At 46.1% G+C, this 25,871-nt stretch overlaps 1 protein-coding gene across 11 annotated transcripts in view; it reads right to left on the bottom strand.

The window, feature by feature from the left end:
• Nucleotides 1-25,871, bottom strand: part of GRAMD1B (GRAM domain containing 1B) — a 157,609-nt gene that overhangs the window by 95,134 nt on the left and 36,604 nt on the right. Inside the window, exon 2 of one of the 11 annotated variants that reach the window (XM_088657710.1) lies at nucleotides 14,654-14,729. The exons of 7 other annotated variants lie outside the window; for them this stretch is intronic. In XM_088657710.1, coding sequence (XP_088513836.1) covers nucleotides 14,654-14,715 — 62 coding nt within the window. In that variant the 5' untranslated portion in view covers nucleotides 14,716-14,729. Of the gene's footprint in view, nucleotides 1-5,724; nucleotides 6,271-14,653; nucleotides 14,730-25,871 lie in introns of those variants that run through there. 3 more of the 11 variants (XM_088657712.1, XM_088657705.1, XM_088657706.1) reach the window with 3 other exon arrangements.

Below are 25,871 nucleotides of genomic sequence, written 5' to 3'. Positions count from 1 at the left end.
CCAGATTACGAGTCTACAGCTCTTAACCACTACACCACACTGGCATTGGTCAGTGTTTTCTTTAAAAGGTGATGGAAGGTGAAACCTCGTGACTGAAAGGAGTGCCTTACCTGAGCTCCAACTGCCACAGTCCAACTGAAAGGAGCCTCACTCCCCACAAACAGAAAGGAACTCCCAGCAGCCACTTGCGCTACACTTTCCACAAGATTCCTTGCACAGGAAAGGTCAATCACATCCGTCAAATAACCAAAAAGCTGAAGTGCTGAGCTGTCAGTTTTCTCAAGGAGGAATTCACTGCCTCCCCCAAGAAGGTCATTGTTACCCAAGTGCAGATGTACAGTACAATTTACCCTTGCTGCTAATAATGCTTACCCAAAACACTCAAACATAAGCACCTGCCAGCAGTGATCTAATTACAGAGAGTTAAGATCTAATTTCAATATGAGCTCCCCAACCTTTTCTCCCCAAATTCTATGATTATTACTATTGACGGGGTTTCAAGGAGGCTTACAGATAAAGCAGGAACAGCTGAAAACGTAGGGAAGGACCATTAAGAAGCAATTAAACACTAATAGAATTAATACTATGTATAAATATAAAAGATCTAATTACATTCTGGATACCGAATCATGATTCACACACATCAGTTGTGCTAAAGAAAGCCAGGAGTTAGCATCGTGACTAGCAAACAGAGACCCGAAATCTAATATTCAATTTAACCCTTTCCCAACTATGCAAAACCAAAGGGATTCTTCCCATGAGATTCCCGTCTCTAAAGATTTGTACCAACGGTTTTCAAATGATCGAACAAAACTTGGAGTATACTTTAATATAAAACAGTCGTGGGATAAGCATTTTAAATAAATAAAACTAGCTGGTTGCTGGAATCCAAGTTCCTAGTGGATAAAACGATGATTACTATCTGTGGATACCTCAACAGTGCAACCCATCAATTTCAAATCTATTGCTATTATTTTCAAGTAGGAACTTGGGAGTTCCTTGATGATGATGATGATGATGATGATGAAATCTGCATACCACCCTATACCCATAGATATCAGGGGTGATTCACATAATTTACCATTCAAAAAAATCCTATGCAGTCAAATGAACAACCAACATTAAAAGGAATATAATCAACTAGTGTATTTCAGCCCGTTCAATAACGGGCGCTAGAACATCCTGGGGTTCGGAGAAGTGCTTGCGCAGCGCTTCTCCGAACCCTGGGACGTGTCCTTACTGTCGGCGGCAGGAGGACAGGAACGAAGGAGGAGAAAGTGCTGCTTTCTTCTCCTCCGTTCCTCTCCCGCAGCCGCCGACAGCAAGGAGACATCCCAGGGTTCGGAGAAGCGCTTGCGCAGCGCTTCTCCGAACCCTGGGACCTGTCCTTGCTGTCGTCGGCAGGACGACAGGAACGGAGGAGGAGAAAGCGCTGCTTTCTCCTCCTTCCTTCCTCTCCCGCAGCCGCCGACAGGAAGGACGCGGGACACAAACCCCTACTTCGCCGCCGCTGCTTCGCGGCCTCCCGCCGCTCCTCTCACGGGCCAGGGAGGGTTGTGAGGAGGAGGTCTCCGCCGGCCTCCACCCTCGCTTCCCTGACGTTCTGGCCGGGAGCGGCGGTTGGAGGAGGCGGGGGGGGGAGAGAGTGCGCGCGTGCAGTCTCTGCTGTCCAATCCCTGTGTCCCTGGCGCACATGCACAGTACTCCAGGGACACACGGGACAACTTGGACGCAGGGACAACTTGGACTTTATTATATAGGATAGCAGATTTCTAACACCATGAGGGGAAAAAATGCTGTAAAGATTAGTAAATTGTTTTAACAGTCCCATGTAGTAACCCACCCCACACATAAGAACGTAAGAATAGCCTGCTGGATCAGGCCAATGGCCCATCTAGTCCAACATCCTGTTCTCACAATGGCCAGCCAGTTGGACACCTACAAGCAGGATTCGGGCACCAGAGCACTCTCCCCTTCTGCGGCTCCCAGAATCTGGTATTCAGAAGCATTATTGCTCTGTCTTGAATCTTCCAACAAGAACCAGGAATAAGAATTAGATGGCCACCAAGGATAACAAGACCAAGATTCCTGCATTGCAGGGGGTTGGACTAGATGACCCTTGTGGTCCCTTTCAACTCTACGATTCTATGATTCTAAAGATAGAAAGTGGATCGTTCCTCTTCTACAAAAGGTGGACTACATTACTGACTGCACTTAATGGAGGCATCAGAGTGTTTCTACGCTGAAAAGTCTCAGAAGGCACTTTCAAAACCCTTTTTGCTCACTGCAATGTTTGCTAGCACTATGGACAGTAAGAATAGCAAAATAAACTGGATAAAATACTGTGAGTGTGGCAGATTTTTTTAAATAAAAAACTTACATAAACCAGAGCAAGGAGCATTGTTTTACAATCCTTATTTATACTTTTCAATCAAGAGAAGAATTACAGAATAAGTAAAAGCTATTTTTTAAAAAAATATATATATATGAAAAGACTCTACTTAATTACCACCTGTAAGTTCCATGCTCCCTCAGTGCTGAAAGCATCATATAAAAAGGGTCTTCTTGTTTTATCTTCACAGCAACCCTCCAAGGTAGGTTAAGTCACTACTTCGTCCCAAGATCATTCAGTTTCATAGTTGAGCAGAAATTCACTTCTGTTTTCATAATATATACCCACCAAACTCAATCTGTTTATTGTTTTTTAAAAAAACAAAAAAACTTTTCAGTTTAGTTTAAAATGCAGACTGAAAAATCAATGCTGGACTATAACACTTTCAGATAACTTGAAGCGTTTGGCAAAAATGAAGCCCCCCCCCAAAAAAATTGCAGGAAAACAACACAAGCATGGAAAGCATATATTTTTCCATTAAGGTTGTGCAGAAAAATCCCCTGTGCATTGCATTCCATCATCACCTATTTCCCATCCTCTGAAATCAGAGTGACAACTGAGCCTCCTAACTGAATAAGATCATAATGGCTTCTTCCACTGCAAAGTGGAGAAAGCAAGGAGGAAGAAAACACTAAAAATGTATACAGAAAGAAAGAAAGAATGAGAGAGAGAGAGAGAGAGAGAGAGAGAGAGAGAGAGAGAGAGAGAGAGAGAGAGAGAAAGGAAGAAAGAAAGAAAGAAAGAAAGGAAAGAAAGAAAGAAGCTTTCCTTCCTAACATAAACATCAAGTAGGACAAAAATTATAGTGCTTGTTAGAGATTAGGCATCGGCAGTGAGGCAGCGCCCTCTAGCATCTTCTGAGCATATTTATCACTAGATGTAAGAGTTGCCCTAAACATACAATCAGCATCTCTCTCTTTTTTCTGAATGCGGAGTGTGAATCTATAAAGTCTGCCATGCACGTACTGTTCCTGCCCAATCCTTCTTAGCCTCTGATCTAGCGGGGGAGGGAGGGAGGGAGGGAGGGAGGGAGGGAGGGAGGGAGGGAGAGAGAGAGAGAGAGAGAGAGAGAGAGAGAGAGAGAGAGAGAGAGAGAGAGAGAGATTGTAGCCCCAGCCATTCTGCAGCATCAATTACTTTAAATATATGTTTCAATGTGAGCAAATCACACTGTTACATAATTAAGAAGAAATTATTTTTTTTATGAGTGGGCAGACAAGCCTGATGCAAACACTACAGTTTTACTATTCACAGACTGTAGCATGGGTCTTGCTTGCCAGGAAGCATTGCTAAGCTATTATGCAATACTCTAGCCCCATCCAACACTTCATTCATTCAAGAACATACTGTATCAGCATGGTGCTGAAATTGTGTGGTGGTTTTTTAAAAGAGGACGTTTGAGAGGTAATCGGAATATCATCTACCCGTTGCCTGCATTATGTTATTGCAAGTGCAGCTCCAGCTGTATACTAAGCTTTCTCAATCTGTATTTGCACACACACACAATTTAAAATGTGAAACATCTTAAAGGCCTGGTAAGCCAGCAACCCCCCCCCCCAAAAAAAACAAGGCTCATTTCAAGATGCTTTCTATAACATAAATCTGACCGATCCACTAATACAAACCTAAAGTTTATTCTAAAAAAATGACCACTCCAAGTAATATATGATTCCCCCCCATCTCCACCTAATTTAAGTCCCCCCCTCTCACCTCCTACTAATGGAAGTATCTCACTCTACAACAGCTTTCTAACCATTTATGCAAGTAGGCATTACTATTAGGCACGATAAAATGGATTTAATCAATATTTCAGCCACCACCTTACTAAATGACTGCTTATTGGAAGAAAGAACAATTCCTATTTCAGTGGAGTATGTGAACATCTCTCCTACTCAAGTACCAATTACCTGTATTGAAGAAAGCACCGTAATAAATGCACTTTACCTTTTATAAAGAGGATTTGGAGTCTATAAACACAAACAACTATGTTGACTTTCGCTCAACTTCCAAATAATAAGTTTCTATTATTATTATTATTATTAGTAGTAGTAGTAGTAGTAGTATACTGCCCTTCATCCGTAGATTTCAGGATAGTTCACAAGACAATTTTAAGTATTATCTCAATGCATCTTTATAACGGAACTTCTTCTAGCAAAACTTATGACCTTGGGCCATTTACCATCTTTCAGCCTACCTCTCAGTGTTGTTGGGGTTTAAACTGGGAATGCCACCTTGAGCTCCTTGGAGGAAAGGTGGGATGTAAAAGCAATAACAACAATAAGAAGAACAAACCCAAACAATGGCTTATGGTCACAAGTTCTTAGGGGGTGTCTGTAATGCAAGCACAGTACCCCATCACCTTCGGCAACATTTCAGGAAATTCCTGAGAAAGCATGGCAAGTTGTGCCCAAGTTGAAACAATCATGGAAATTATTGTGCCGGCTCCGTATTTTTGAAATATATTCCAAAAAGGACATGGGACAGGGAAAGAGATCACACATACCCTGTGTGCAGGACAGAAGCATTCAAGGCTTCAAGCGACACATAATCTTTCCTCTCCAGGAAAATAAAGAGAGTGGCTACATTTCGGGCATTAAGGGGAGAGGAAGAGAGAGATCAAGGCGAGTTACTAATGCTGCAATTTTAACCACCACCTCTCTCGCCTACTGTACACTTAGGGAAGGTGCAATCTCTCTCCATTCTCCTTGACAAAGAGTAACTCAAAAGCCTGCAAGTTGCTACGCCCACCGGAGTTGCTCCTTGCCTGCATCTCCGGGATCAGCTGTCTATGCACCAAACTACTAATCGACAAAACATAACAGAAAGAAGAAAAGTTCGGAAGCCTCCCATTTATTAACTTTTATTTTTTTAAGGAAGAGGAGAGGGCTCTTCCGAATATACCGCACTGCTCTCCCTCAGCGGAGAAACGAGCGGCAGGGCCTGCCTGCAACTGCACACCTAGGCGGCAGGCAGGGGAGAGAGGTGTGGCAAGGAAAGGGGAGAGGCTGGAGAGAGAGAGAGAGCGCCAAGAGGCGCCACTGCACCAGCATCGTTGATGCAGAGGCGCTGCTGCTGCTCAAAGAGAAGCCCCTTTGCACGGTCCTCTCCCTCCTTCCCCGGGATGCATTCACACCCTGCAGTGAAGCTCAGCTTCCGTGCGCTCCTCCCAGCACCTCTCCGGTGATGCAGCCCTATAGAAAAAAGCACACCAGGGGTGGATGACGACGGTGGCGGCCTGGAAGGCCAGGCGAGGAGCCCGATCCCCGACCCCCAGACCCGGCGCCGCCCACCGCCCGGCCCACCCGCTTCCTTTTCTTCCTTTCTTTCTTTACCAGGCAAGCTTGAAGCCTTTCATTAGTACAGTCACGATCAGCCGGTGCCCGTCGTGTCCTTGGCTGCCCACTGACGACGCCGGAGCGGCTCCCAAGACATAGTGGAAGAGGCCGGGCAGGCGCAGGCTGCCGGGGAAGCGCACCGTCCCGGCATGGAAGGCGGGCGGGCGGCAGGAGGAGGGCAGCGCCGCCCCGCCGCCCCAGGCTGCTGCTACTGCTGCCGCCGCTCTCGCTACTCCGCCGCCGCCGCCGCTCTCGCTGCTGCTGCTGCCGGGAGCCGGCTTTGCGGAGCGCGGGCAGCCCGGGCACGCCAGCGAGGCGGAGATCATACCATGGCCTCCCCGCGCCGCCGCCAACGGCCCAGGCGCCCACGGCGAGCTCCCAGATGCTGGGGCGGCACCCAGGGGCGGCGCAGCGCACCAAGCCCCGCCGGGGGTCCGGATCCAGCCCTTGCTGCTGCTGCTTCCTGCTGCTGTGCTGCTGGTCGTCCTCCTCCAGCTAATCTATCCCCTTCCTCCTCCTTCTGCCGGGTCCTCGAATAGATGCGACCCCGGCGCAGCGCGCCTCGCCTGCCCACTTGCCCGGCCCGAGTGGCTGCGCCCGCCCTTTAAAGGCGCCCGCCGCCAGCGAAAGAGAAAGCCGGCCAAGCTGGGCCAGCCTGCGGAGAGAGGAGGATGCCCGCCTCGCGGTTCCGCGGATGGAAGCAGCCGAGGGGAGGGGAGGGCGCGCGGGGCCAGCCTTAGCCCGGGGACTCCCCAGAGCGCCTCGCTTAGGCTGGACCTTGTTTCCTTCCCGAGAAATCCCGCGGTCCCGGCAGGGCTGGCGTCCATAAGCAGGCATGCCCAGGAGCGGGGTGCGAGTTCTGAGCATCCTTACTAGGGAACAAATCCGGCTGCACTCAGGGCGGGGAGTATGGCTGTCAAGAAATCGAGCTTCTCTTAAGTCTCCGAGGCTTCCATTCTAGCCATGCTTCAGCTTATGAAGCTCCCGAGTAAATCGGGTCGGGATCAGCCTCCTAGGTGCCGTGCCATGGGGAAGGAAGGCACTCTGCACCGGGTAGAGACGCTCTTGCCCTTTTCACACTTCAAGTGCTCCAGGCAAAACTCAGACATTGAAAACAGGCCCCTGGGCTGAGTTTAGGGGTTCATAAAGCTGAGGAAAGGCAGGTTTGAAACAGGAGTTTCCCAAACTTGGGTCTCCAGCTGTCGTTGGACTACAGCTCCCATCATCCCTAGCTAGCAGGACCAGTGGTCAGGGATGATGGGAACTGTAGTCCAAAAAAACAGCTGGAGACCCAAGTTTGGGAAATACCGGTTTAAACAAAAGAAATATGGTGTGTGTATGGGGGGGGTTATTATCCCACCCTCCTTTTAAAAAATATATATTATAAATGCTAGCTTTATAACATCACCTAACTCTGGAGTAGTGCAGTGGAAACCACAGCAGGCAATTCAGTGCACAGATGCTCTAACTTGGCTCTAGTAGATTCTGACCCAAGACACTGTTATCTGAAAGCTTTGGTTCATGGCTCTTCCCGCCCCACCCCCGCCCCCCAACACACACAATCAATCAAAGAGGAGGGGCGCTGTGGCCTTGCCTATCAGAAGGTTGGCAGTTCAAATCCCCGCAACAGGGTGAGCTCCCATTGCTCGGTTCCTGCTCCTGCCAACCTAGCAGTTCAAAAGCACGTCAAAGTGCAAGCAGATAAATAGGTACCACTCTGGCGGGAAGGTAAACGGCATTTCCGTGCACTGCTCTGGTTCGCCAAAAGCAGCTTAGTCATGCTGGCCACCTGACCCGGAAGCTGTATACCGGCTCCCTCGGCCAATAAAGTGAAATGAGCGCAGCAACCCCAGAGTCGTCCGTGACTAGACCTAACGGTCAGGGGTCCCTTTACCGTTACCTTTTAGACCACCTGAAAAGCCAGGAAGATTAGCTGCAAGGGCCAAGGTTGTCCCTGCTGTCCCCAGAGACAGGGAGAAAGCAGAGCAAAATCTACTGTTGGAGAGCCAGCGTGGTGCAGTGGTTAGTGTGTCAGCTTAGTGCCTGGGAGACCAGGGTTCAAATCCCCCCTGAAATTAACTAGGCAACAATGGACCAGTCTCTCAGCCTAACCTACCTCACAGGATTGTTGTGGGGATTAAATGAGAGAACCATGGACACCACCTTCAGCTCCTTTTAGGAAAACGGTGGATATAAATGCAGTAAATAAATTAATCTCTGGGTTAGATTTGAAGAAGTCTGCTGGCAAAGCTTTCTGGTTCACCATTGCTTAACAATGGCAACAACAATATTGAGCCGCCCTGAGCCCGGTTTTGACTGGGGAGGGCGGAGTATAAATTTTTTTAAATTTATTTATTTATTTATTTATTTATTATTAATATGCTCCTCCTCAAATTATACTGTTGAAATGAAGAGAAGTGGTGGTGGTGAGTGGGAACAGGAGTCTACTTTTGTGTAGAAGGACAGTGAACTCAGTTCAGTTTTGATACTCAGAACAAATCCCTGGGATCGTAATTTGTTAGCTCTAAATGTGCTTCTTGCACCTGGTGATAGTTGGTGGATCTAGTAGATCCCCACCAGTCTGACGTTCGCCCAGCCCTCCCCTAGGATTGGTAATGAAAACATGTGGAAGATAAAGTGGCTTAAAAGAACGCATGCTCTGGACTCTCAAAAAACAAAAACCAGCATGGAAATAGCCAAGACCCACCTCACCCATTGCTACAACTGAAGAGCTAGAGCAGCCCAACATTTAACAAACTCAGCTCAATATTTAACAAATTCAAAGCACGCACTAACAATTTCACTGCATTTTATGCGAGGCCACTAACTGATATCACAAGATGAAACCCATTATCTACCTTCTGGCTAAACCCAAATCTGCCCTGAGCCAGAGTTCACTGATAATAATGGAGCAGCTTGGCCAGTTGGTCCTGGGCCAAGTGGCCATTCCTTGTTATCTTTAGAATATCATCATCATCAACACCCCCACCACCTTCATCATCATTTGAATCACCTTTTATATCAGTTTCATTATGAATGACAATCATGCAAGCCATGATTAAAAGCAATACAAAAACTAAAGATAGATTTAAAAGCAATACAAATAATACTCAATCTTCATCCAGCCGGAAAACAAGAGGTGCTGTTCCACAAAATGGGCTGTCCCACTGAAGGCCCTGCTCTGATTTGCTGTGGAGCAGGATTCTGATGCAAAAGAGTATTGTGCCGCCTTAAAGGCACAGGTATTGGTGTGCTTGGATGGACTTTCACCGTTTAAAATTTGAAAGTAGCAAGATTTCATGAATTACAGCTCCTTAATGAAAATTAACAACGAATCAAACTGGAGCTTATGCATAGGTTTACACACACACACACTTGATGGCTCACATGTTATTGGCTAATGCAGGATCAAATATTTTGAATGTAACCTCATTGGGGCAAGCACTTATTTGGCTCTTGAAAGCACCATGCACATTGATGCTGCACTATATTTATTATAATCACCATCAATATTAATAATCACTGAGGTTGTTCTCTGATTGAGAAATTATCTGCAATCAATTGCTTCACTAAAGTGGAATTGATTCTGAACCAAATCCTGATTGGTAAGGGACAGGCAGTGTTTTCTCAGATAGTACATCAAGCTGCAAATCGGTTGTGTGGCAGTGACCTCGGAAGTTCTTTTAATTTTAAACCCAAACTTCTTGCTCTGAGCTGCTTTCTGACCTGCACACCTCCCTGGGATGCTGAGCCCCTTTGGCTGTAAAATGGGTCAGGAGACCTGGAAACCTGGTGAAATCTGGGACAAAGCAGTACTGCAGAATCACATTCAGCAATGTATAAGGGTTTATATTTTTAAAAAGGAAAGGGAGATGTCAGGCACTGAGCACGCAGCCAAGAACACTTTGGAGGTCAAGGAGATTGCCAGGAGAGATGGAGTAAGGAAAAACGAGGTGAAGAGAGGAGGCAGTTTATCCAAGTGGCAACCTCTTGCTCCCAAGGCATGCTGGGCGAGATGCTACAAAATATTTATAAAGGAAGCAGGGGAGGGAAGGAAGGTGAGAGCAGCACTGAAAGCCCAGTCATGGGAATATATTTTCTCCTGTTTATTTATGGCACATCCGCAGGGGCTATCTCACATTCTGGGCCAGAATTTATGGAGATTCTCAATGGTGTTTGTGGAACACACCAGACACCTAGTATAGACAAGAGACTCAAGTTGTTAGCTAGGAAGCGCAAATTCCACCTTAGCCATGAAGTTGCTCGGCGGCTTTAGGTAAACTGTTCTCTCATCTTCCTTTACCCATCTGCAGCATGGCCAGAATATTGTCCTACCTTATAAGGTTGCATGTTTTGAACACTTATATAAATGCTGAACAACATCATTATGCACAGAATTTAAATTGTGTTTCAGGCTAGAGCTGGTCCTCAGAATAATATGGTCTTCTCAAGTCTTCTTCAGACCAAAGGCCCAACTAGCCCAGCATCCTGTTGTCAGAGTGCCCAAGCACCTATAGGAAGAACGCAAGCAAGAACTGAATGCCACAGTATTCTTCCCACTTGCAACTCCCAGCAACTGGTAAAGCATAGCCATCCTGGCTATTAGCCACTGATGGTCTTCTCCTCCATGAATTTGCCTAATCCTCTTTTAAAGACTTCTAAGTTGGTGGCAATCACTACTTCTTGTGGGAGAAAGTTCCATGAATTAACTGTGCTGCATGAAGAACACCACCTTTGTCTCTCTAGGTTCTAGTACTATGAGACTGGTAGAAAAACTTCTCTCCACTCTCTTCATACATAATCTTACGCACCACTATCATATTCACCCTTACTCTCTTTTTTCTAAATGGAAAAGCCCCAAATGATGTAACCTTTCCTTATAGGGAAATTGCTGCACCAGGATCCTAAACCATTTTTTCCTTGCCCTTTTCTGAATCTCTTCCAGCATTCCAAATGTGGTCTTAACATAGATTTGCATAGCAACATTATTATCTTGACAGGCCCATCAAGCTATCCATTTCAGACTACCTTGGAAGGTGGTGGACTCTCCTTCATATTAGAGGATTTTAAGCCAAGGTTGGATGGCCATCTCGCCATGGATGCTTTAGTGGAGATTCCTGCATTGCAAGGAGTTGAACTAAATGACCCTCAGGATACCTCCCAGCTCTACAATTCTATTGTTCTATGACCCTGTTGTCTCATTCAGGGTCATTCACCACCAGTTCAGACCACCACCACCCCAATGAGTGAGTATGTGAATTATGATTTTTTGTTTTGTTTTTCCAATGCACGTTACATTTGCTTACATTTGTTACTACCCATTCACCAAGCTTGGACAGATCCTTTCAAAGCGCCTCACAATTCTTTTAGTTTTAACCACCATGGACAGTTTGGTATCATCAGCTACCACACTGTTCACTACTAATGCCAGATGATTTATGTAGAAGTTAAAAAGCACAGGTCCCAGTACCAATCCTTGGGGACTCCGCTTTCTACATCCTTCCATTAGGAGAACTGTTTATTCCTACTCTCTGTTTCCTGTTTCTTAACCAGTTACTTATCCACAATATAACCTCATTCCTAAAATAAAAGCCATGGGGAAGACACATTTAGTGAATCGTTCTCATTTACAGAACCCGCACAAAATTCTGTTGAAGTTCTCATGGGGTGTAGTCAACATACCTTTATTCAGAGTAGGCTCATTGAAATGAATGGGCCTAAGTTAGCTGGGCGGCTTCCAACAAAATATTAAAATACAGAAATCCATCAAACATTAAAAGCTTCCCTAAACAGGGCTGTCTTGAGATGCCTTCTAAAGGTTTGGTAGTTGTTGTTCTCTTTGACCTCTGGTGGGAGGGCATTCCACAGGGTGGGTGCCACTACCGAGAAGGCCCTCTGCCTGGTTCCCTGTAACTTGGCTTCTCGTAGCGAGGGAACCGCCAGAATTCCCTCGGCGCTGGACCTCAGTGTCCGGGCAAAACGATGGGGGAGGAGACGCTCCTTCATTTAAGTGGGTCTACTCTGAGTGGCGCTGTGGGTTAAACCACAAAGCCTAGGGCCTGCCAATCAGAAGGTCGGCGGTTCAAATCCCTGCGACGGGGTGAGCTCCCGTAGCTCGGTCCCAGCTCCTGCCAACCTAGCAGTTCAAAAGCATGTCAAAGTGCAAGTAGATAAATAGGTACCACTCCGGCGGGAAGGTAAACGCTGTTTCCGTGTGCTGCTCTGGTTTGCCAGAAGCAGCTTTGTCATGCTGGCCACATGACCTGGAAACTGTACACCCGCTCCCTCAGCCAATAAAGCGAGATGAGCGCAGCAACCCCAGAATCGGTGACGACTGGACCTAATGGTCAGGGGTCCCTTTACCCTTTACCTTTACTCTGAGTAAAGGTTACTTGACTACAACTCAACAATTCATTACAAGTTTTTTTTTCTAAAATTAATTTCATTATTCACACTATTAACAAATCTGTTGTCATATTTAGGTATCACACCTGTTGATGATTAAAGTATATTTGTTTTCTAATAATAATTATAAAAGGCAAGTGCTTTTAAAACACTCTGCAGTTACATGACAATACGTGATCAGCCAATTGACCAAAATCTTTTAGGCTGTTTGAACACTAATTTCTCACAAGTAAGTGCTGACCAGTTACTTATCCACAGTATAACCTCTCCCCTTATTCCACGACTATGAAGCTTACTCAGGAGTTTTGCGTGAGGAACATTTCAAAAGCTTCTTGAAGATGTAAGTTCTAAAAGGTTAGTGAGGCAAGATTTAGCCTTCACCAAGACTTCTTCTGCTATCTGCTTGGTAACTGTATCTGTAATAATGTTTTCTACCAGTTTGCCCCTCCCCCTCCCCAAAAAAGCCGGCCTGCAATTTCCTGACAACAGTCCAATATGTCCATTTGGAAATGGAGGTCCGCAGAATGACTTCATGGATTGTTACTTTAAAAGGACCCTCTGTGCCTGAAACAACTCCCAGAATGCATGTCCATAATATCCACAATTGTCTCAAATTCTAACAAGCCACAAGGAGGGAACAGAAAGGGCCAGTGCACCTCAAGCCCAGAAGTGTCCAAATGCCACATTTCAAAGAAAGTACAGGTGAAACTCGGAAAATTAGAATATCGTCAAAAAGTGCATTTATTTCAGTAATGCAACTTAAAAGGTGAAACCAATATATGAGATAGATGCATGACATGCAAAGCAAGGTATGTCAAGCCTTTATTTGTTGTAATTTTAATTATTTGTCATTAGGCGGGTCAATTATAAATGTAATGTAATTAATGAAATGTAATAGCGATGTTTATTTTTGTTTATTTTGTGTATTATTGTAACTATTTGTTTTACTACTGTGGAATTTCCAAAAGAAAGCATTTGTAAAAATTAAAAGAAAAAGAAAAAATAAAAAGTTGCATTACTCAAATAAATGCACTTTTCGACGATATTCTAATTTTCCGAGTTTCACCTGTACAAAAGTTAAGAATATTGTCAAGGGGAAACAAATTAGGAAAGGGATAACTATACTTAGGACACCTTTAGAAACATCTGGTATAACAGTGCTTCAAAAATGAAGAGGATGACTTTTGGAAGAAGAAAGCAAAGAGAGGTAGGAAGCAAAGTATATTGGATAACTGAATCTGAAAGCTTTGAAGCTTCTTGGGAAAAGGCTTGGTTTAGATACTTTCATACACATGCCAACAGCTAGTGGGCAACTAAGAATTGTGGGCGCCTCTTCTTTTCTCTCCCTCCCTAGGATTCTTGCTATACAGAATTGCATTTAAATCAGGTTCCCAGCTATTGAACTGGTCCTGCATCTTAAACCATATAGAAGTGAAACTATGTTCCTGTCTGTGGTATTTGGGTGGCTGACGGGAAAACCTTCACCAATTGGCTTTCTATGTGCCACAGGGCAGTAAAGCAAGCTGGCAACTGCTGCATATAAACACCAACTACTCTTGACTTATGATTCTATGTTCATAGGTTCATAGAATCATAGAGTTGGAAGGGGCCCTGAGGATCATCTAGTCCAACCCCCTGCAATGCAGGAAGATGCAGGTGTCCCTCATGGGGATCGAACCAGCAACCTTGGCATTAGAGACATGCATCTGCATTGTGCAGATCAGAACAATCCAGCCTCATCTAGACTGAAAAGTTTCTGCGAGGATGATGCTGTCATGGAAGACACAGGCCTCATCAAAACGAGAGGGCAATATTGGGTCAGTTGCCTCTAAGTCCCCTCTCTGTAATCACCACTACCACCAAGGTAGCTGTTTTCCCTTCATCTCAACTTTGCCCAAACTAGTTCCCACAGGTACCCTTCCATGGCCTGCAGGTAACATGTTGGTGGGGCAGTTCTCCCTCTTTCAGTAAGTACACCATCTAACTTCAGGGAAGGCAAGGCATGCTTAGGAATTCTTCCCCAAGCAATTTCAAATTTGCACATTAATTTCCTCGGAATTCTACTTCAAGCACACCCTCTAGTGTTCTGCTGCTAGACGACAGCCAAGCTTGCCAAGGATCCAAGAAGTCCTAGGGAAAGCCCTGCTTCTCTTGAGGCAGGGAAGCAATTGGAGGAGCATTAGGGGAGGTTGGGAGAGGCAGCAAAGGGACCTCCCTTCTCCCGGGTCACCTCCTCATCAGTGTGATATGCTCTACATGGAGACAAGAGAGAAGCATCCAGGACCCTTAGCGCATTATGCATAAACTGGGTGTGAGAAGGGGAAATGGGGGCAGTGGTGGAGAAAGTGCATTCCTCTGAAACGGAGAGAAGAGCGACTCTCAGATCTCGACTGTATAATGTCACAACCTCTGAACCAAACATAGATATTTTTCCTTCCCTGGGGGGTGGAAGAGAAGGGCGTAAAAAAAGTGAAGATTAACGTAAGAAAAAAGTAAGAATTTGCCAAGCGAAGCAACTTACGCACAGGGAGGCCGGCAGCATTTCCATCCTACCTTTGCTGTCGCCATATCAGACGCCTCCATATTTTCTGCTTGGCCTATCAGTCAACAAGATCATTGAGAAGGAGGTGGGGGGGCAGGGGAGGAAAGAAGGGAAAATAAGACATGAGGACGTGGTAGAGGAGACGACACACAGTTCTATAGGGGGGAGGGGGGAGAAATGGAGAAGGGGCTGGTGGAGCAAGAAAGCGGCTCTCCCCTGATCTCTGAAGCAACTCCCAGCGAGGGGAATGGAGGGCACGCCAATGCCATAAATCATAGAATTGTAGATCTGGGGAGGGGAACCCAAATGGTCATCTAATCCAACTGCCTGCAATGCAGGAATCACACAGGGGACACATAAGCTCCTGTGGTAAGCTGTAGACAGAGATGGCCAGATGGAGTCAGAGAAGCTGTTTGAGAAATTTCTCAGCGCTTCCCTTGTAAGAAGAAGAGGTTTTGGCCTGTTGTCGGAAGAACAGAGGCACCCTCCTTTCCCCTCCACATGCCCTGTCCCCTCTGAGGAGAGGACATATGACCCGCTTCCCCCTTTCATTGCAAAGGGAAGGAAGATCAAGGCCAAACATTCCTCAGCTATGAACTTCAGAAAACGGGGAGGAGGGGGGGAGGCAAATGTGGAGAAGAGAGAGGGATAGGAGAGTAACCAGGAGGCATGTGAAAGGGGTGTTCTGGGGAGAGGCAAGTAACAAGGGAGTGGGGTGGGGGACAAAAGGGAGGAGTGCCAGGAAAGCCAGAAAGGTGCAAAGGACTCGGCTGTGGGTGCATGTTCAGAGATGCTCTTAACAAAAGGATCCAGTGCACGGAGGAAGGAGGTGAGGTTTTGATCATACAGTACCACACTCTCAGAGGGAGGAAATAAAATAAAATACACTCACCTCACCACCACCCACCTCCCTTTAAAAAAAAGAAAAAAAGCCCACTTGGAAAAAGACTGGTCCTTCCCTGGGAGTCTCGCCTCACCCAGTTTGCCCTGGCCTTGAAAACATCAAGTCATCATTCTAAGGGGAAAGTGTGCCAGTTCAGAGTATTGAGAGGCTTCTGCATCTGCAGCGGAGGCCCTGCCTTTCGCAGTCCATCAGGCCTGACGAGATTGGACGAGCAAAGATGACTTCACACAGCCTCATTCATCATTCGAGGATTCCTGCCCAGCAGGGACAGAGCTCCTCTCCCGTCCATGGGGGCTGTGATTCTCCTTCCTGCCCTACTTTACTACAGCAAATCAATGTGGGTTTCTCTGATACCCGCCAGCTGCGGGAATGGATGAGTTTGACTGACCAGAAGGGTAAGCGCAGACCCAAAGAATGGACAGCGCCTAGAGGGGGAGATGGCAGAGGGGGGTCTGATCACTGAAGGAGCCACTGCTGGAAGATGTTGATGTGCTCTCTCTCTCTCTCTCTCTCTCTCTCTCTCTCTCTCTCTCACACACACACACACACACACACACACACACACACACACAGACACATACACACTGCATAGGTAAAGGTTCTAGCATCTCTGTCTCTCCCTCCCTTAAATCCCTCTTCACAACACATCTCTTCCAGGAAACCTCATTAGTCCCCCTCACCAATGACAACAAAACCTGCACATGTGTAACCAAATTGGCTTCTCTCTTCACCTCCCTCTTAGTGTTTCACATTGTCTAGATTGTAAGCGCTTTCGGGCAGTGACCTGCCTTTTCGCTATAGTACCAGTACATTGGTGGTGTAAACATCAGCAGGCAGATACCCCAAATCCTACACTCACAAAAGGTGCCTTTAACTAGATGGAGTACCACCTCCAATCTGCTTTATTATTGCATTTATTTCCCATCTTTGTCTGCAAAGGCACTCAAGATGGCAAACATAGTTCTCTCCCCCTCCTCAATGAATCTCCACAACAACAACCACCTTGTGGGGTAGGCTAGGCTCAGGCAGTGAGCGGCCCAAGGCCACCCAATGAGCTTCCTTGGTAAGTAGGGATTTGAACCTTGGTTTCCCAGGCCCTAGTCCCAACCCTCTAACCACTACACCACGCTGTCTCTTTCTATGTGCAGTTGCAAAGGCACAGCATGCATTCAAATAGCCATGTTGGGAATAAGAATTACACCCAAATGCACACTACCCAATCCACACATATACATATTGCAGTCTTTAGCAAAGACTCCATACAGAAGAGTATGAGCAATGAGACTTCCCCACCCTCTGCCCTCCAGATGCTTTGGGCTATGACTCCCAACATCCCTGACCACTTGCCTTGCTGGCTTGGGCTGGTGGGAACTATGGTGCAAAACATCTGAAGAAGGTAGAAGAAGGCTGAGCAATGAGTCATGGAGTATCTAGATGGCATTAGACAGGTCACCATCCCTCAGTTTCCCATTCCCAAATCTGTAGTTTGGAGGCACTGGCCTGATTTATAGGTTTAGGGTACGTACAGTCAATGAATGCTGCATATATGCTAAGCATTACTCTAAGCAGTGGCTAGAGATAATACTATTGGAGGTTCTGTGCAAGTTGGCCAGAAGTAGATGCAGCCTCTGTAACACAGAGAGAGATGACATAGCACTGTGGCAATGAAGCATAAAGAAATCAATGGTGAAAAGTTTTAGATAAATAGCCCAGATTTGCATAGGCACATTAGGGAAACCACATTTATTTAAATCTAGATCAACTTTCCTAAGCTGGCTTGGTCACGTCCACAGAATGGAAGATGGCAAGATCTCCAAGGAAATGCTCTCTGGGGAGCTGGCTTCAAACGTGACATGAAGGCTGGCAACATTAACCCCGTCATGTGGGAACCCCTTGCAGACTAATGCAGTCAGGTTGTGCATCCACAGCAGTGACCAAAGGCTGGGAGGTACGCGGAGAGAAGAAAAGCCATGGTACAGCAGCACAACCAGATGCCTTCATCTGCCCCAACTGCAACAAAACTACAGTCACAGCAGGCACTGCAACCTTCCTCACCCCCAAAGGTGCACGCCTTCATTTCTCCCGAGACAAATGGATGCCAACAACTAACTTGCCTAAGTAACTACCAGCTATTAGTGTGTGCTAATGGTGTAAGTTTTCCCATAAAGCTATGGTTTTCCCAGTAGTGATGTATGGAAGTGAGAGCTGGACCATAAAGAAGGCTGATCGCCGAAGAATTGATGCTTTTGAATTCTGGTGCTGGAGGAGACTCTTGAGAGTCCCATGGACTGCAAGAAAATCAAACCTATCCATTCTGAAGGAAATCAGCCCTGAGTGCTCACTGGAAGGACAGATCCTGAAGCTGAGGCTCCAATACTTTGGCCACCTCATGAGAAGAGAAGACTCCCTGGAAAAGACCCTGATGTTGGGAAAGATGGAGGGCACAAGGAGAAGGGGATGACAGAGGATGAGATGGTTGGACAGTGTTCTTGAAGCCACCAACATGAGTCTGACCAAACTGCGGGAGGCAGTGGAAGACAGGAGTGCCTGGCGTGCTCTGGTCCATGGGGTCATGAAGAGTTGGACACAACTAAACAACAACAATGGTGTAAGTACGAAGAAAGAACTAAACTAGAGTCAGGGTTGCTACAAACTTTCACTTAAAATGCCAACTATTAATTCATTCAAAAACTTGGTATTTAGATCTCTAGCATACTTTGGTACATTCCTGAAAGCTGAAGGTTTGAGTCACAGCTGTTCTCATGCCCAATGGTTGTCATGGTGGAGTAGACAGGTACATATAAGAGGAGGGGAATATGCATGAGAGAGTGTAGCACGCCCTGACCTCACTCTGCTCCTATGGGCGGCTCACCCCACCCCTGGGCGCACCTCCCCAGGCACCCGAGTGCCTTCCTTCGCCGCTGCATTCAAGTCATAGCACTTTACCCTAGACCAGTGGTTCCCAAAGTGGGCAGTTCTGCCCCCTAGGTGACAGTGGGGAGACACTAAGAGGTAAGGAAGCAGCAGGGCAGTGCTGGAGATGTAAATGACTATCAGACTTCGAAAAGCTGGCATGCCTGGGTCAAGTTCATCCATTCTGTTGAATTAAACTAAATTGTTTAAATTGGATTTGGAATAAATGTGCAATCAGTTGTGATCAGTTTGTTCCTCTCATGCTGCAAGACCTGTTGCATTATGGCACTGTGGCTTTCTGACATCAGTAAAAAGGTAAAGGTACCCCTGACCATTAGGTCCAGTCGCGGACAACTCTGGGGTTACGTGCTCACCTCACTCTATAGGCCGAGGGAGCCAGCGTTTGTCCGCAGACAGCTTCCGGGTCATGTGGCCAGCATGACTAAGCCACTTCTGGCGAACCAGAGCAGCACACGGAAACACCATTTACCTTCCCGCTGGAGCAGTACCTATTCATCTACTTGCACTTTGACATGCTTTCAAACTGCTAGGTGGGCAGGAGCTGGGACCAAACCACAGGAGCTCACCCCATTGCAGGGATTTGAACCGCTGACCTTCTGATCAGCAAGCCCTAGGCTCAGTGGTTTAGACCACAGAAATTTCAGTGGGTGTCGTGTAGCACAACCACCCACATCACTGGAGATTGCTACTCCCCCACATTTTTTGCACATGCCTGCTTCTGTCCCCCCCTCCCAAACATTCCCTCATGAAAATTGCAGGAAAGAACCATATGCCAGTGTACCACCCCAAATTTTGTAAGTTTACTCCTGTGATTTTCCAGGTTGGTGGTATTGCAATCACATTATTTCTGGAACCAATTAACACAAAAATGAGTGCTAAACTTCCACTAGATTTCCAGGAGCTGTTTTTGCATTGTGTGAAAGCTCAAATATAATGCAGAAATCAACAGTCAGTGAAACATCGGGGAAACAGAATGAACTGCTGTGTGAAGAAAACATCATTGATAAGGCAAAGAAAAAAGAGCCTTAAAAGGGACCAATATGGGTAAAAGACAGGAAGGCATGTTTCATAAATTGCTGGAACTGGAGGAATGCCTAGATAAAAGTGCTGTTCTCTGAAATCAGTGTATTGCAGTCCTAGAATTTCTGTGGCTAAAAGAACACACTTGCAACCACAGCATCTTTGAGCTGGGAGCTTCCTCTCCTTCATTTGGAGATGTCTGGTAAGAAAGGAGGATTCTGTGCGGTGCTGCAGCAGCTGAGAAATTACATGATGCTTTCATCAGCGGTGCATGATGGGAGCTGTAGTTCCAGGCATCAGAATAGCAAATCAAGGACGGTATGCACTCCAGATGGATAATAGTTTTGCCTTCTTACTGGACTTCATTGCAAATAATCCTGAATATTATATTATTGACCGTTTGACAGATCTGCATACATTCACATTTTGTGTTCCTCCCCCCATATTATATTGAATTACCTTTTTGTGTTTTGGATATGGGCCATGTCTGCCTTGCCCTCATCTAAGTTTTGACAAACCTACTTACTCCTTTAAAGCAGGCATAGGCAAACTCTGGCCCTCCAGATGTTTGGGACTACAATTCCCATCATCCCTAGCTAACAGGACCAGTGGTCAGGGATGATGGGAATTGTAGTCCCAAACATCTGGAGGGCTGGAGTTTGCCTATGCCTACTTTAAAGGTCTCATATGTAGGGCACACCAATCAGGTAACCAGTCAAATACTGTCAGCTGACCACCTACCATACTCCTTGACTGTGGTAAAATAATCTACAAAGCCAAAAATGTCAACTGGTATTGTTGGCAGTTTAATCCTTTTTAAAACTACACCATGGTGCCATTTGGCAGGAGCGAAGAAAGCTTGCCTGCCCTGCAGTCAGGAGCAAACACACCAACATAACAAAGATTCTCCCATGCACCAGCTGCTGGATACATAGACATCTTCACAGAAGAACAGGATTTCAAGCAGTTATCAGTGGTGAAGCTCATAACCTGACACTGTCTATGACTCCACCATGCTTGCTACTGGAAGCAAGGAATACCTTCCTCCCTGTGACCTCAAAGTTTGCTCTGCAAAGCTGATGTTGCTTGAACAGCTGGCGTCTTGACTCCTAAGCACAGCTGCCATTCAAAACTGACTTTGTTTGTTTGTTAATTGTTGCCATTAACTACTTGTTTTGCTTTAAATTTATTTTTAGTTTTCTCAATTGCAGCTGAAGGGTGACTTTGAGGTCCTAGAATAAAAGCCACACACTCAGTGAATCGTTCTCATTTATAGAAACAATACCAAATTCTGAAGTTCTGGTGGGGTGTAGTCAACTTACCTTTATTCAGAGTAAAGGTAAAGGGACCCCTGACCATTAGGTCCAGTCGTGACCGACTCTGGGGTTGCGGCACGCATCTCGCGTTATTGGCCGAGGGAGCCGGCGTACAGCTTCCAGGTCATGTGGCCGACATGACTAAGCTGCTTCTGGCGAACCAGAGCAGCGCACGGAAACACCGTTTACTTTCCTGCCGGAGCAGTATCTATTTATCTACTTGCACTTTGATGTGCTTTCGAACTGCTAAGTTGGCAGGAGCTGGGACCGAGCAACGGGAGCTCACCCTGTTGTGGGGATTCGAACTGCCGACCTTCTGATCGGCAAGCCCTAGGCTCTGCGGTTTAACCCACAGCACCACCCGCGTCCCTTATTCAGAGTAGGCTCATTGAAATTAATGGGCCTGTTAGCAGTGTCTATTAATTTTAGTGGGTCTACTCTGAGTAAAGGTTACTTGACTACAACTCAGCAAATCATTACAAGTTTTTTCCCCCCAAAATTAATTTCATTATTCACACTATTAACAAATCTGTTGTTGTATTTAGGTATCACACCTGTTGAAGATTAAAGTACCTTTGTTTTCTAATAATAATTATAAAAGGCAGGTGCGTTTTAAACACTCTGCAGTTACATGACAATACTTGATCAGCCAATTGACCAACTGTTTGAACACTAATTTCCCACAAGTGCTGATCTGAGCAAGCAATACAAATTATCCCCCCTTCACCGTCCTAAGTGATACCCCTGACTCACCCCCTCACTGGATTGACCACTGTACTGGGTCAGCAAAGACATAAGGTAAATGCAAGGCATGCTTTCTCTCACCTCCCTGTATGTGTAAAAATAGCTAGCCAGGTAAGGGCTAAAAGGCAGCTCCTAGGGGAGCTAAACAACCTATACCAGCATCCAGGACACACAAGCAGACCTAGATTCCACATATTTGGGTCACCCCTTTTCTTAGGGCATCTCAGCCTGGGCATCGCTTTCAAAGTTGATGGAGCATGCACTTTTAAAAACACAGAGATCTCTGATGACCCTCAATTCATCCAAAGGAGCAATAAAAAGCAGACGATATATAGTATATGGGGTTGGGGGAGGGGGTGATGCAGCAGCAAAGGGTTACAGCAGAAGGTTTTAGACCAGAGGAGAGAAAAAGGAGGGATGCAACAACAGCAAGAAGTCCATAGAGGTTTACAGGACAAAATCGGCAGCAAGCAGGGTGGGCACAGCCAGCAGTTGGGAGAGAAATGGGAGGTGGCAGAGGAAGGGGGGGCTGATTAGTAGTGTTTGGAAAGGCTGACCTTGTTATGGTGCATGGTGTGTTGGGGTTAGACATGATGCCATCTTATTATCCCCAGAACTCACAGAAACAGACTTCCAAAGGGAGCAGGAAGCGAGTGTAGCGAAAAAGAAGGCAGCAGAAGTAGCACACACAGCTTATGATGAAACTCAGGCAGGCAATGTCAGTTGCAGAAGTCTGTAAGAATATTGTCCAGGCTGCCTAAACCAAACCAAACAAAACAAAACAACCCCTGCAGAAACCCTACTCGCCTTTAGACGTACATAGCAATGGGAAGGAACCTCCCTTTTCTGAAGAAGGGGGCGGTGGGGGGGGGGAGGTAGGGTGAAACAGAGCAGGAAAAAAAGGTTGTCAAATCCACCAAAAAGAGAAAATTGAGGATCAGCTTCTCTCTTTCTCTCTCTCTCTCCCTCTCCCTCCCTCTCTCCCTACACCACACTTCTGAGATGCCCAGAGTACTGAGAGGGCACCTCAGCTCCTATTACCGATGCAAAGTCATTGCTGTGCTGAATCATAAATTGCGGGTTGGTTTTCTTTCCTCAAAAAGCAAACAAAGCCACTTTGCGTTTGAAATAAGGCACTGGACTTCAGTCCCACACCACGAGACAAGTGAAAAAGCTCCAGGAGGAGACGGCTGAGGGGCTGTACGGAAAGGAGCCAGGAGTCGGCCTTCTTCCCCTCCTCATTCATTTCCTTTCTCATGGGAGGACCAATTTTAAAGGAACAGCTGCCTCCCGGTTTCTCCAGTGAACTCGCTGCTGCTGCTGCTGTTGCTGCTGCTGCTGTTGCGCACGCTACCAAAGGATAAGATGCAAATGGAAAAACAGAAAGCCGGCGAGATTAAGGAAGAATTCTGGACCAGGCCCAAAAGGATTTGGGAGTTAATAATAATCAGAATCAAATTCTCATGACCGGGATTAAACGACATTAAGAGTTTCTTCCAGCTGACTCCCCCTCCCCAATCCCATAACGATGATGCATGCCGCTCTCATCTAAAGTGCTTTCCCTGCCCCTCTCATCACCTCCTTCCCGGCATCCAGGGACCAAAGCTAAGGACCATCTTGACCATCAGGAAGGCTAATCCAGAAGGGTTTCCTTTAAGGCAGGAATGAGGATGCTGGGGTGATGAGATGAAAGCTCTGAGCAAAGTTTTAGAGAGGGTGGAAAGAACAGCTGGAAGGCTACTGCTCCATGGGGGAGGGGGCGTTATTCCGAGCCCCCTGCTTCGGCCATCAATTCCTGTGCTATTCCTGGGATTTTTCTTTTCCCCTCCAGCAAATAGGTGGTGGGATGAGACATGTCACAGACCAGCCAGGTGCCTCTTTTGCTGCTCACTCATCACCTCCTGCTTGCTGACTCATTCAGGAGACAGGCTTTCCTTCCACTCCAATCAGCCAATCAGCACAAAGTTGGCTATTTTCCCACTCCACCTCCCAGGACACAGGACTAAGGGGGTTAGCGCCTGTGTTCAAGAGATGTCCCTCCCAAACGTTACTCAGCATGATATATCGAAAGGAGGTTTAATACGTTTCATAGGGAGGAAAGCTGGGCAGAGGAATTTGCTGCTTAAGGAAAATGCAAAAAGTTTGGAAACCTTTTTATAAACTGCCCAATCCAATGTGCTAGAAAATAGCTACCTGGGAATACAACTGTGGTGGATTAAAGCAACTTCATACATTGTCACACACACACACCCATTCCCTCCTTTTATTTACAAAATAAATTTATTTACAAAAGCTTGTGTCAAAGGCTGGTGTTGAACAGGACAGTTTTTCATAACAGATATCACTTCATTAAACCTATTATTAAAAGAAGAAGAAAAGGACTCCTTCTAGGCTAGTCCTTCTAGTATGATATGGTCAAACAAGCAGCTGCAAATAGTATAATTGCAAGTGGCTTAGATATTAAGTCCATATTCAGCCCACTGATAAAATACAAAATTTGGGGTCTAACGTCACCAGTACACCTATTATTATTTTTTTAAAATTCCTTCCTCACCTCTTCCCAAAACTTGTTCACACGTTTACCTCCCCCAATTTCGGTGTCTTCATGCCCACTTTGTGTGGGGCTTTCTTGCCTATTGCAGCTGCAGCTGAGGAGAATTACTGTGTGGTCAACTGGATATGTGAACTCGCCCTGTAATTCTATTTTATTTTTAGTTCTCCATGCTACTCCCAGCATGCACTGGGGCATTGGAAGGGGCATCTTCTCTCCACTATTACACCCTTTTCTGGCGTCCGCAACTGGATCACGGCAAACGGAGATAAACTCCCAGAAAAGGAGTGTGGTGGTCCTCTAACCATTTTTATTATGCACACTTGCTTTTCATAGCTGCCAAGTTCTCCCTTTTTTTAAGGGAAATTCCATTATGCTTAATAGGCTTCCTCGCGAGAAAAGGGAAAACTTGGCAACTATGTTGCTTTTTTAACTGCTCGTTTCAATCTATGTTTCCATAAATTCTATGTCTAGTTGTCCTTAAGGTTTGGTTTCATTGGTATTATCCTGTGTATGACTTTTATTGTCTTATTGCCTTTTATTGTCTTAAACCGCTTGGAGGTTTTTGCTGATTCAGTAGTATATGAATAATGTTAATAAACAGATAAGAAGACAAACATGGTGGTGAGCAGCAAAATGATGACCACATTTATAACTGGAGAGGAGAGACAGCAAGTGTTCATTGGCTGGGATGCGCACCTGAATACATCACTCATTCCTTTTGCAAAGGGCATATTCAGAATACATGTAAACTGCAGTTTTTCCTTCCTTCCTGACCCTTTTTTTCAGGGGTTCAGAGACTTCTCAAGGGACCCTAGCAGCTGATGATATGCCACATAAACGCTGCCAATAAAAATAATCAGAAGCCCTTCTCTTGCTCCCCCACCCACACACTCCTTTAATGTCAGAAGGGGTGTAATTAACTAAGGCCACAATCACACCATCCATTCAAAGCACTATTATGCCATTTTAGCCAATCATGGCTTTCCACAAAGAATTCTGGGAGCTGTAGTTTGTTAAGGGTCCTGAAAGTTGTTAGCAGACCCCTGTTCCCCTCCCCCTACCGTTCTCAGAGTTCCCCATAGAGAGGGATTGCTCTGGGAACTGTAGATCTCTAAAGGGACCCCTGACCATTAGGTCCAGTCGTGACCAACTCTGGGGTTGTGGCACTCATCTCACATTATTGGCTGAGGGAGCCAGCATACAGCTTCCAGGTCATGTGCCCAGCATGACAAAGCTGCTTCTGGCGAACCAGAGCAGCACACAGAAATGCTGTTTACCTTCCCGCCAGAGCAGTACCTATTTATCTCCTTGCACTTTGACATGCTTTCAAACTGCTAGGTTGGCAGGAGCTGGGACCGAGCAACGGGAGCTCACCCCGTTGCGAGGATTCGAACCGCCGACCTTCTGATTGGCAAGCCCTAGGCTCTGTGGTTTAACCCACAGCGCCACCTGCATCCCAGGTGTAGGTCTCCTAGGAGTCTCCTAACAATTCTCAGCACTCCTAACAAAATGCATTTCCCCAAATTCTTTGGGGGAGCCCATGACTGTTTAAAGTGGTAGCATAGTGCTTTTGATGTATGGTATGAAGGTGGCCTATATCACATCGACTTTCATGACTTCTCTTTTCCATGGCAAGAGTGTGACCTTAACATTCTGAAAATCCACCAAGTTATTCAAGGAACTGGCGGTTAGGTAAAATCAACAGGTGGACTGAAATGACACAAC

The sequence above is a fragment of the Zootoca vivipara genome, chromosome 14 (assembly GCF_965207765.1).
Source record: "Zootoca vivipara chromosome 14, rZooViv2.hap1.1, whole genome shotgun sequence".
NCBI classification, from domain to species: Eukaryota; Metazoa; Chordata; class Lepidosauria; order Squamata; family Lacertidae; genus Zootoca; species Zootoca vivipara.
Note: the sequence above shows the minus strand (reverse complement) of the source record. Positions and strands in the feature narration are given on the sequence as shown.